Here is a 12,813-nt window from a genome sequence, read left to right as displayed (position 1 = left end):
GAACACCACACTCAATTCAGTCTAAACATGGGGTTTGCAAATGAGAAGGGTTCTCCCTACCCATTTTACCTAGATGTCCACTCCTGCATCCTTTCTTACATCATAGACTGTCTACAACGTGCCAGAAAAGGACTTTTATTTGCAGGCCAGATTTAAATCAGATCAGTAAGCAGGTCTGACCTATCTTGTAAGTGCAAATACCAGAGGGGCAGCAGAGACTCTGTGCTCTGGAGGGTGACCATAATAATGAGACCAGGTTAACTGTAACATGTAACTAGAATCTTAGGGAGGATTGTAATAAGGCAAGGCATAGAACTGTCAGGGTTGGAAGGGACCTCAAAGATCATTCACTTCCAACCCCCCTGCCATGGGCAGGGACAGTTCACACTACATCAGGTTGCCCAGAGCTGCATCCAGACTGGCCTTAAACTTCCAGGGATGAGGCTTCCACTACCTCCCTGGGCAACCTGTTCCAGTGCCTCATCACCCTCATGATGAAGAGCTTCTTTGTAATTTCTAACCTAAATCTCCCCTCCTCTAGCTTGGATCCGTTCCACTTAGTCCTATCACGACCTGACCCCCTTAAAAGTCCTTCCCCAGCTTTCTTGTAGCTCCCTTCAGATATTGAAAGGCCACAAGAAGGTCTCCTCAGAGCCTTCTACTCTCCAAATTGAACAATCCCAACTCTCTCAGTCTGTCTCCATAGGAGAGGAGCTTTTGTCCTCTGATCATCCTCAAACTTTATGTCCAAGACAAAGTCTTATCCGCTCTGCTAAAAGGCAACATGCCTTTGCAGAGTCCATAGGCATACAAGTGTTCAGCAAAGAAATATTTGCTGCCTATGGAGAAGGTAACATTAAAAACGGACTCTACAAGTGGTTTATGGAACTGCAGCTGCCTTTTTATCATCTCCAGATTTGTTCAGGATTGATCAGGGAAGAGTGGAATTCATTTCTGCAGTTGGAAAAGGAAACAAAAATTAAAGGATACAACACAAAGAAGCATGAGAACCACATGAGCACCACATACAGGACAACTACTGAAGGATTTCAGGTAATATTTAACCAGAAGGACAGCAAATACACGTGCAGTAACATCTGGATGCACATTTATACACTGCTCAGGACAGCTCTTGATGCTCACAATTCAAACTCAGACCAAACACAAACTGTTGTGAGACAACAGGCTGGGTGTGGGGCAAAAAGAAGGAACACAGTGGACATGTGCAGGCCACTAACACAAAAAGAGGGGCAACTCACACAAGTAATACCAAAAGAAAGTAATGGATACAAGGGCAAATTTTCAGTCCCATCTGTTTAAACAGAGTGGAGATTGAACAGAAGTTGCTTTTTCTTTCCCTGCATTACTCCAAACATTTCATTTCTATTTTGCTGCAACTCAAAACTGAGAAAGGCTGCTGTAATCACAAATCACCCTACAGTAAAATACCAGCTTCTAGCAGAGACTCTCCAGGCTTCTGGCAAGCTATTGCCAACCTCTGTTTCTAATCTAAGAGGCTGAAGAAGCCCTGTCACCATCTGAAAACAGGAAATGTGTTTGTGAATGGGATCTCTAGTAACTGATCTGGTCACTTGCACAAGCAGAGATGGAAAAAGAGAGGGACAGAGCATGCGGAGGAAATCACCTGCTGCCTGGGATATGGCGGAGAGGAAGGTGGAGTGGAAGAAGAGAGCATGATCACTTTTTTGGGGCAGGTCCGAGCACGTCCCTTAGTCCTCATCTATTTTTTTTTCCCAAACCAAAAAAAAACAAAAAAAAAGAAGAAAAAAAATCATAATAATGGTAGCCAAGAGAGAACAGCACCACTGGATCTGGTGAGACAGGCTGGAACACATGGAATGAGGGACTGCGGGCTGAAGCTCACACCTCTCACACAGGACCTAAGGCCACGTTTTATCTGAAGCTGCAAGGTTTGCACCCATGCCCACACAACCACAGGTCTGCTTGAGAGATACTTCTAGGGGCAGTCAATGAGCAGGTACTTCTGGCAATCACCAATTAACCCAATGGTTTCTGACTCAAGGTCTTATTAGTACAATCCAAGGTGCAACTTAGAACCTTCTACAGCAAGTGAACTTCACCTTTGCCTGATGAAAGATTACTTAGTGCTGTGCCTTACAGTGTTTACAAAAAAATCAGCCCTGTTGGCCTAATTGCTCTTGATTGCAGTTCATCAGCAATGCAACTCCTGTTACAGCTTTCTGTTCTCAGAACACTGAGAACGGATCTCTCCGATCTCTCCTCTAACTTACAGATGCCAACCAGTCTCAGGCAAGTTAAACTGGGTAACATTCTGCCAGAAGAGAAATACATTTGGTTTATAACCACATGCAGCCCTATCTAATAATCTGGATAGTGCCAAACACACATACCTGCCTCATTTTAATACACCAGCACACAGGCCTTTCTAGTCTTATAGCTCCTAGTTCTGTAAAGGCTTTTCCCCACCACTCCTTGATGATTAATATAGCTTCTCCCCAGCTTTTCCCTTTTCTTTTGTGTTCTCAACAGAGCATATCTGGGAATTGTTTACATTGCATACAAAACACAAACCACAACAACAAAAAAATCCCACCTCTAAAAAAACCCCCAGAAACCCCACACACCCACCAGAAAACCCAACCACAACAAGCTGTGCATCCAAAGCCACCGTCAGACAGCCTTCAAAGACACAGCATGTTGTTTAAAGATAATACAGATGTTCATTACTGCCCTTACAGCTGAGCTGGCACTAACATCTGTAGGGATGTTTTCTTCCCTTTAGAAAAAAACAACCAAATAAACCCCAACTCTTCTATTTCAAACAGATGCTTACAAGCAGCTTAAACTAAAGCACATGACTGCACAGATGAGGAACATTTCTATGCTGTTTCAAAAGCCTCAGCTATGAAGTCACTCATTTCTAGCTGAAAGGATGATAACATTTCTAACCACTGCAGCTGTTCATGGAGCTTTGCCTGACCAGGACCAACTCTGCATTTCCAATGCCAATATTTTGTACAACCTTGGTTATTTTTTGCAGGGCAGAGCTCAGAATATAACATTGTATATGAAGCACATGTTCAGTCCTCCAGTAGGATGCATTTCGGAGCATGAAAAGGATGGCTAGAAAAAAGCTGTATTAACAGATTTAGCTAAGAAATTAAGTAGGAAAAATAATACTTGCAGAAATTATTGGTTTAAGTTCTCTTCTGTTGAGATTTCAGCTCCTGCTGACTGTGGCCATCTCAGTCAGTTGTTGTGTATCTTCAAAAAGAGTTCCAACAGCATTACATTTTGGGGCTGCTCAGTCTGGAGAAGAGAAGGCTCCAAGGTGACCTCATTGTGGCCTTCCAGTATCTGAAGAAGGCTGGGGAGGGACTGCTCAAGATCTCAGGTAATGATAGGACTAGGGGGAATGGAATGAAGCTGGAGATGGGGAGATTCAGGCTGGAGGTGAGGAGGAAGTTCTTCACCATGAGAGTGGTGAAGCCCTGGAATGGGTTGTCCAGGGAAGTGGTTGGGGTGCCGTCCCTGGAGGTGTTTAAGACCAGGCTGGATGAGGCTCTGGCCAGCCTGATCTAGTGTGAGGTGTCCCTGCCCATGGCAGGGGGGCTGGAACTAGATGATCCTTGTGGTCCTTTCCAACCTTGACTGATACTATAATACTAGGAAGAGTTTGTACTGCTTCACCTTTCTGGTGTTTCAGAGAACCATCTCAAAAGAACAAGCATCAGCCTTTCAGCAGCAGAAAAGATGGGCAGCAAAAGATATGGGATCTCCATCTTCCAAGCATCATTGCACTCATTAGTGATCTAAGTTCAGGTACCACACACATACCTTGCTGCTGTTAGGAGACCTATGAAATCATGTCAGAAAACTTCTGAAGGCCATAAGCTGAAGAGACTGGAAAGCCAGGACAAAATTCAGTTTAAGAGGCTCATCTCCCATGCCATACCCAAGCAATCAGGTCCTCTCTGGACTGACCACTTCTTACTAGCTCCATGCTCTTTCCTGAAAGCAGCCAAAATGGCTTGGAAAGCAAGGGAGCACACCATGGAAGATGTTTTTGCACAAGGAGGTGTTCGTTTGAGATGAACCACCACACCATGAAAAGCAACCCATAGAAACACATCTCCGCTGTGCACGTACACATAGCAGGACCTTCAGACATTACTGGCTGCTGCACAGCCCTGATTTGGCACAGATCAACACTCTTGTAGCTCAAAGGAAATTTTTCCAACCTTCTTAATGAGGAAAATGCAGGTCACAGAACGCTGCAATTAGCAGACTGCTAAAGTTTTTAACCTGCTTGATCTGTTGAAGGTTTTTTTCCCCCTTTCTGAGAGAAATAGCATTAAAGTCTTGTGATGAAAGCAACAACTACTTCAGAGCAGATTTTCCCAGGACTCCACTCTTACTAGGAATTGTCTTAGCAAGCTACCCCTACCCCAGCTGCACAACAGACAGACATTCTGCCTTATGAGCTCACTGAAACTCTTGGCCTCTTAACTCTTTTAAATCCAGGGGAAAGCAATTCTCTAAGACTTAAACTGAGAAGCAAGTACAGCTAAGGAAGTCTATCTGGCCGACACTGGCAGGCAATAGCCCGAGGCAGATACAAATTTTTCACCCAAACTGAGGGTCCAACCCAGAGTACATCCTTTGAAACTGTTTGGTTTCCCCTCTGCAACCACTCTTATGTTTTGGCAGCACTTTCCTCTTCCACAGAGTTTCCAAGATGTAGGACAGAACCTATCAATCACAAGATGCAAAACTGCCCTGCTCCCACAGATCCCTGAAGATCTCAACTTCATTCAGCTTCCTGGCAAAAACATTAGGCCACCCATGGTTCCCTCAGAAACACATCACCCCTGTCTCCTTAGGCACTACTTTGCACCTCTTCAAAGGCCTCTCAGTAGAAAGTATTCACTACATGATACATCCTACACACAGTCACTGACAGATGCTTCTCTCAAACTCTGACACCTATGCCAAAAGAACCCTTTCCCATTACTTCAACAGCTCTTTCTAGTAAACATACATCCTCCCCAAAGTGCTTGCCAGAAACAATACCCATCCTCTACAGCACCTCCAGTCACATGTAGTGGCACCCAGCACCAATTCAGGAAGCTGCAGAAAGGTTCAGCCTTGCAGCTATCAGATTCTGCATGCCTAAGCAACTACAATTAGGCATCTCAGCCACCAGCTGGAGCATTGCTCCAGCAACAGCTTCCTGCAGAATGGATTTCAGTCTGAGTTTGATGAAGCTGGCTGCTTAGCTCAGTGGATGACTTCCTGCCTCAGCTGATCTCTGATCAGTTGAGAATAAATGTTTCTGTCCACACTCATGGCCTTTCAAAGGCAACTGATGTTCTTAATTTCCTCAAAGCAAGCAATAAGCAACCACTGCAATACAGTCTTTACCACTTAGGTTTTTGATCCTACTGTATCCTGCAGGTTTTGTGTTCTTGAGATTCAATATTGGTCTCCTCCATTTCTTTTGTCAGATGGAAAGTTCTGCAAATGCATCATGAAGCTTGGACCCAAGAACCAATCTGCTGATGAAGTAAAGCTTATCAAGGGAAGATCATCTCCAGGTGTAATCTTGAAAGGGAAATCATCCACACAAGGCAATCAATGTCACTGTTAACTAAGTTCCCTGCAAGTACAAGAGCTCTGCCCTGCACTGCTCATTATATGGAGGTGCTACCAATGCTGAGGGAGACCAGATGATTTTTGATTTTTTTCTCCCTTTTGTTTGTCCTTTTTCCTGAACAATTACAAAAGCATGGCAATAAGAACTTCTCTGTTTCACCATAAAGGCTTAATTATGAAGCCTACTTCAAGTTCCAGCAGCAGGTGCAAGTAGAAATCTCAAGGCTGCAGGGCTGGGATCTTTCCGAATCTTCATCCTCCTGAACGGAGAAAGACAAGCAATGCACTCCAGTATTCTGGGGGGTTTTGTGAGGTAACAGCAGCAGTGCTCACCAACAGACAATACTGTACAGCCCCATGATGCTCTTCTGCATCAGTTCTGTGGGTTGTGCCCCTTTACCTGGCAGTCTTGAAAAATGAAATGGCCTTAATCATGGATGATAGGTATCCATCTGAAAGTGATTGTTAGCCTATAAAGATAGTTTTAATGAGACAGAAGGTAGAGCAATCACTGAGTCAGGAAACCTAAACCATAATGCTGACACTAAGACTCTCCCTCCTGACAACTCTACTGACAATAATTCCCTTGGCTTGGTGGTTCTTCCATGGATAGAAGGCTTTTGAGATCGAGGCAGCATTATGTTGAATGCCTCAAGTTTGAGAACAGCCATGAATCCAGTCATGCAGAACAGTGAATTCCTAAAGTAACGTCACCTGCCTCCTCTTGATCACCAAGCATGTTCTGACTGAACTGCCATCAGAAAGAGGCAGATTTGTTTCTACAAATTATGGCTGCCAGAAGAGTATCTCTCAGTGCTCTGAGAAACATGAGGACACCATTTGCACAGGGAAACTGTAGAAGCAGAGGAAGCCAGTGAGATAAGCATCCCTATTGCCTGAGAAGATAGTCTGTCACAAGCCTCAGCTTTTGAAAGCACACAGCTGAAAGAAAACACCAGCAAGAACAAGGGGCCAAAACACACAAAATAACATTTGATAGCTGCTGATTTTTTCTGCTATTCTGAATCCCTCTGACAGCAAACCTAAATGTACTTAATTCACAGCCATGCAGGAATCTGCAACACAACAAACTTGACAAGTTGGTATGGAACACTACATTTATCACAGAGAAAAGGGAACCACAGTGAGGTCTCCTGTAACTGCAGAGCAGAAGATTCCACGTGTGAACAGCAAAACCACAGATAGCACAACACAACTTTTACCCCAGTGGTTATGATAATTCCTTACATGATTGCAATCTAGCAAGTCTGCAGGCAAGGTGTCTGCTGGAACATCCACTGAACCCCTAGGAAGTTGAAACCAGCATATGACAGAAGGGAAGCCAACATTAAACTATGCATCATTACCAAAGGCAGATGCTGATTTTATTAATTGAGGGTCAAATGATTTAAAACAATGGATTCACACAAGGTGCAGGTGGTCTGAAAACAGACCAGTGCTAGCTGGTGTTGGGTGCAGGGAATGCAGCATATTCATAATCAGTTCCTTTACCTGTTTCCACTGGGGTATGGGAGCAAGACGACCCTGCTCTCGTCTGCTGGAGGACTGGTTGTGAAGACGTTCTTGATAAGGCAGGACAGGCTGCTGCATGCAGGTTGTGAGGACAATGGGACCGAGAAGGAAAGATAAAATAGTAACAGAAACTCAAAGAAAGCCAAAGGAATGGGACACAGAGTAACACAGACAAACATTTAAGAAGAAAAAAAAAATAGGGTAAGGGAGAATTAATTTGGCAAATAAAATATAAGAAGAGAAGAAAGACACAAACACCAAAGGAAATAAAAACAAAACCAAAGCCAACCACAACCAAAAACCCAACATCATAAAATGGGAAACTATGCATATTTTTGGACCTTCCCCTTTATTTTCATTGCTTCTTTAAAGCAGCCTGCTATTCCAGCCTGTATGTAGTGGCTCAGGAAACATTTGGTTGGTAAAGAGTGGGATAAACATCATTCTGAGATTATGTTCTACTATTACTAACACTAATGGGCAGTACAGCATAGACATATTTGACCTAGCTTTAAAGTAGATAGGTCAGGTCCCACTCACAACCTGGCCATGGCAGTACAGAGCTTGGCACAAGCTGTGAAGCCAGACTGTGCAGCAGAACAAGAACTCAGGCACTTAAACTATACCTTACACTGCCAACAGTAATGTGACTCAGTCTAACTTGAAAGATAACTATGCTGCAGCTGCAGTAGTTCAGGTATCATCCTGAATAAAGCAGCAGTCATCAGGAGGTCTCACTGGAAGCAACAAATAGCCTGACTCCAAAGACAGACCTACTTCACTTACACACACATACAAGAATTAATTACAGGCCACAAAAACAAACAAATGTCACTTGGCATGAAAAAAGGTTCAAATCAGAAATGAAATGGTTCTTAAACATTGCAAGTGGAATGTTCCTGGAAAGCTTTTTAACAGCAGTTATGGAAGAAACCCAATTGCTGGTAAAATGTTTGGGAAAGAGGTGACATAATGCAGTAACAAGAGAGAAACAGAATTATATTGGGAAGTTCTCCACCCCATATTCTTAAATTCTCATTTTTTGTCTCTTTTCAGTAAGCTTCACTCTTCTTTAGGAGAGCCTTTGAAGTAGAGCAGCACCACGAGCATCCAGTCACGAAGAGCACGTTATTATTCACCATTTTCCTCCAGCAATCCCAACTTAAGAGCTTCACTATCCATCTCCTACCTGTCTTCGCAAGCTGGAGGACTGCACTGGTGCATTCTCCTCAAACTTGGCCAGTAGCTGGGTTGCCATAGACTTGACTTTGTTCTGATTCCCAATGGCAGCATCAATTCTCCTCTCTGTCAGAGCGCTCACCAGCGTGGGCCTCTCTTCTCTGTAGCTTCGGGGGATGTCCTCCTAACAATCAGTGATATCAAAATGTAACAGGAGATAACCAGATCACCTCTTCACCTCTACTCCTTCAATATGATAGGTTTCTAAGAGGAAAACCCAAATCTATTATAGTTTGCACTTCAAAAGTCACATTTTTATTTCCTCTGGCACGTCATCAAAAGTTCTGTTAACCTGCACTTATCTTTTCAGCCTTCTTTGACACCCTCACCTGCCAGAGAGCCCAGTTAAACACTCCCCTGACATGAGCTAAGGCCTCATCTTCAAACCTTCACTGACAACCTAAAGCAGTGTATTTTAACTCATTTGTACTTATGTGACTTATTAGCTCTCCATGGGACAGCAATGTGCCCTTATGGCCAAGAAGGCCAAGGGGATCCTGGGGGGCATTCAGAGGAGTGTGTCCAGCAGATCCAGGGAGGCTTTCCTCTCCCTCTACTCTGCCCTGTTGAGGCCCCACCTGGAATATTGCATCCAGTTCTGGGCTCCCCAGCTCAAGAGGGGCAGGGAGCTCCTTGAGAAAGTCCAATGGAGGGCTACAAGGATAATTAAGGGACTGCAGCACTGCCTTAATGGGGAAAGTCCTGGGGCTTTTTTGTTTGGAGAGGAGAAGACTGAGAGGCAGTCTCATCAATGTCAGTATCTGAGGGCTAAGGGTCAGGAAGGAAGGGACAGGGACAGCCTCTGCTCACTTGTGCCCTGGGATAGGACAAGGGGCAATGGGTGGAAACTACAGTACAGGAAGTTCCACCTCAACATGAGGAAGAACTTCTTTACTGTAAGAGTCACAGAGCACTGGAACAGGCTGCCCAGAGAGGTTGTGGAGTCTCCTTGTCTGGAGCCTTTCCATCCCTGTCTGGATGTGTTCCTGTGTGACCTGTGCTGGATTCTGTGGTCTGCTCTGGCAGCGGGGTTGGATTTGGAAATCTCCAGAGGTCCCTTCCAGCCCCTAATGTCCTGTGATCCTGTGACTAAACATTTCAGCTGAAGGGCTGCCTTATGGGGCATATTAGAAATAGCTGCTTTTGGCACTAAACAAGGCTTACACTTCAATACAAGTGAAGCCTCTACTTATATTGCAAGACTTTACAAATAAGTTTTAGTGTCCTCATCCAACCAAAATGAACAGCAGTAAGAACAGAATGTGAGTGAACTGCAACACTTCTTTTGCTTTGTACTATTCTCTCATAAGCATCAGTAAAAGACTTGCACTATGAATACAACAAAGTGTAACCTCTGACAAACTCTTTTATCTAAAAGAAAATCTTATATAAACCCTGCCTGATGTAGAAAATTAGAAGACCCACTGGGTGTTTTCCTCCCTGACACCTTCCTCACTGCAATACTTACATCCTCAGACTGGCTGGTTTTTCTCCTCTTTCCTGCACCATCAAGATCCTTTTCTTTTTTGTCCTGAAAATGGAAGGAGAAGGTAAAAAGGCAATAAAGATAAGGATTCCTGTACCTTCCTGACCTGAAATAGATGTCATCGGTATACTTAAACAAGCTTTGCAACACAACTGATTAATCCTCTGGGCTCATTCTCCATTTGTTTAGGAACAGGGGTTTTTTAATCCTGATCCTCCTGAGGGGATTCTCACCTTCAAAACTAGATAGTCTTCAAACACCTTCAACTAGTTGGGAACCAAGTCATCTATTTCAGCCCTACACAACAACATATCCCCAAACGCTGCCCCAAGGCTAGGATTTTTAGACTGGAATATACCAAAACTCGACAGGATGGCTGGAATTCCGCAGTCACAAATGTCCCAAATGATGCTGTACCCAGAGCTGATGGCCACAGGGTCCCTTGTATGCACACTGACACATGCACCACCTCCCCAGACAGCAGTGCTGTTAAGCCTGTGGCAGGGCTACCTTTGGAGTGCGCTTGCGAGAGATGCTTTGTCCCAGTTTACTGAGGAAGGAGATAGGCGATTTGGTGCTGGCAATTAGGGCAGCTTTCTCCTCTGCATTCAGGTCCAGAGCATCTGTTAGCAAAAACAGGTACAACAAGGGAATGCCAAGAATCATTTGCTGTGTTGCTATTATTACATACATATATATATATATGCACACACACCCCCGAAGGGCTCAGTGATTTGGTTTTTTTCAGCTGAACCCTTTTTTTCTTAAAGTCTCTTAAATGGTTTTGTACAGAATTGAAAGCTTTCTCCTAAGCTACTTTGCTTTCTCATTTTTGCTCTGGGCAGGGGGAGTTGGATTACAGGATCTTCAAGGTCCCTTCCAACCCCTAAGATTCTGTAATTCTCCTTCCTGGGTTTATAACTGCTCAGGAGAAATACTGTGATCACTTACTCCATTTACTTTCATACTTGAAGAGCACCATGATCATCAGGATTATTAAGATTATTAAGAGTTCAGGGGGTTGTAAATAATACCAGATACTCTGTGTTTTTAAAAGGCTACCAAGCACACAGGTTTTCTTCCCCCCCAGCAGAATGATAGAGGTTAACACTGATGATCTTAATTCAAGGACAAGCTGTAACAATACCATTAATATTTAAAGATAAGCCACACTGATTTGCATTAGACAACTACATCTTTCAGTTCAAAGATCTTTCATTCCTCGTTGGCCTGAAGTTAGTCTCAATGTTTATGGATGGTAAACAGATACAAAACTTGACCAGTGTTTTGAAAATTACCTACTGAACAACTGTCTCACTTCAGCTAACACAGATAGACTGCAAGAGAGCAGAAAAATCATCTGGTTGTGCTCAAGTGAGTTTAGAACTTTTAAGGGAATCATTTGAAGAATGTTATTCTGCATAAACTCTAATTTTTTTGCTCCTGATGATGCCAGAATGGTCTTTACCAGCACCACTAACAAGACAACTATTTGTAACGTAAACTCAGCGAGCGCCTTGCAAAAGCTCACGCAGAAGCAGCATGAGAGACACCTGAAGCACACACATGCACCCCAAAGCTGTCTTTACATTCGACAGAGGTGGCCCAAACTCCTTACCACTAGAGGGGATGGTGTCTTTGAACATCTCATAGAACTGCGTGAGGTACATCACCATCGACAGTTTGTCTGGCTCTCCAACGGATGCCATTTCCTTTCCAGTCATAATGGGAGATATTCCAAACTCTTTCTCAGCAATGTCAAAGGCCAGCTGGTTGTTCTTCTCCACATTATGCTCATCCAAAGAATCAAAGTCTCTGCAAAGAGGAGAAAGAAGGCATGCACTGAAGCCTATAAAAAACACCCCAGTCTCCTGAAAACTCATGGACAGATTAGAATAGAATTAACCAGGTTGGAAAAGACCTTTGAGATCATCAAGTCCAGCCTATCACCCAACACCAAGTGCCTCATCCAGTTTCTTCCTGAACACCTCCAGTGCTGGTGACTCCACCACCTCCCTGGGCAGCCCATTCCAATGGCCAAGCTCTCTTTCCCTCTTCCATTTGGTTTGTGGCGGTTTTTTGTTCAGTTTGTTGTGGTTGTTTTTTTTCTTCAAACATCTCTCAAATTTATTGAGCAGTACAAAAAGGTTACTGGCAAGTTGATACTACTTAACTATGGCAAACTTTGTCTCACACAAATTCTTTTTTTCCTCTTTTTGCTGCTCCTCCAAACCCAGAGCTTTCTTCTTAAAAAACTTTCTTTTCCTCTGAACTGTATCTTCACTTCCACCTCTGTTTCCCCCTATGTAAAACCTTTTCTGAGCCTGGAATTAAATCAAGCCTCCAGCTTTGTCCCCTTTTTTTCCTGCTCAATCCATATTTTAGTTCTGCTGCCTTTTTTCAAAGCTTGTAGAACTATATAAAAGCCTTATAAAAAGCTACAGCTTGTAGAGTTATAGAAACCATTTAAAAAGCTGTTTGAACTCTCCCCTGGCTATCCAGCTATTAAACAGAGTAGCTGAGGTTAACTCAAACACACCAATAAAGAAGCAATTCAGTGCACATGGAAATGAATAACTACATACTTTTCAGCATGTTTGGCATTAGATTATGTCATCCAACACAGCTTTAGCATTTGCTTTTTCTAATGTGCCTTTGGCAAGTTGGAGCCTTTCAATTGGCTTTCAATTGAAGTAACCCACTCTAGAATCTGGCACTGTTTTACCCAACATAACACGTAAGGATGCCTTTCTTATTCATCCAATCAGCACTTCAGCTCACAAACAGGAAGCAGCATCTCTGTTTGGACTGTGGCTCACTACTTCTAAAAAGAGCAGCCTGGAAGTCTTTAAAAAGAATTACTGTTACACAGAAGACTTATAAAGGGGTGTGTAGAC

At 43.5% G+C, this 12,813-nt stretch overlaps 1 protein-coding gene across 1 annotated transcript in view; it reads right to left on the bottom strand.

Annotated features, from left to right (window-relative positions):
- MICAL3 (microtubule associated monooxygenase, calponin and LIM domain containing 3) overlaps positions 1-12,813 on the bottom strand; it is a 203,789-nt gene that overhangs the window by 96,827 nt on the left and 94,149 nt on the right. The window contains exons 13-18 of the mRNA XM_054167732.1: positions 11,535-11,731; positions 10,427-10,539; positions 9,899-9,961; positions 8,381-8,554; positions 7,171-7,263; positions 1,646-1,741 (exon numbers count right to left, since the gene is read on the bottom strand). Coding sequence (XP_054023707.1) covers positions 1,646-1,741; positions 7,171-7,263; positions 8,381-8,554; positions 9,899-9,961; positions 10,427-10,539; positions 11,535-11,731 — 736 coding nt within the window. The remainder of the gene's footprint in view (positions 1-1,645; positions 1,742-7,170; positions 7,264-8,380; positions 8,555-9,898; positions 9,962-10,426; positions 10,540-11,534; positions 11,732-12,813) is intronic.

Source organism: Dryobates pubescens, chromosome 15 (genome assembly GCF_014839835.1).
Source record: "Dryobates pubescens isolate bDryPub1 chromosome 15, bDryPub1.pri, whole genome shotgun sequence".
NCBI classification, from domain to species: Eukaryota; Metazoa; Chordata; class Aves; order Piciformes; family Picidae; genus Dryobates; species Dryobates pubescens.
The sequence above is the reverse complement of the archived record's forward strand: the minus strand, read 5'-3'. Positions and strand labels throughout refer to the sequence as shown.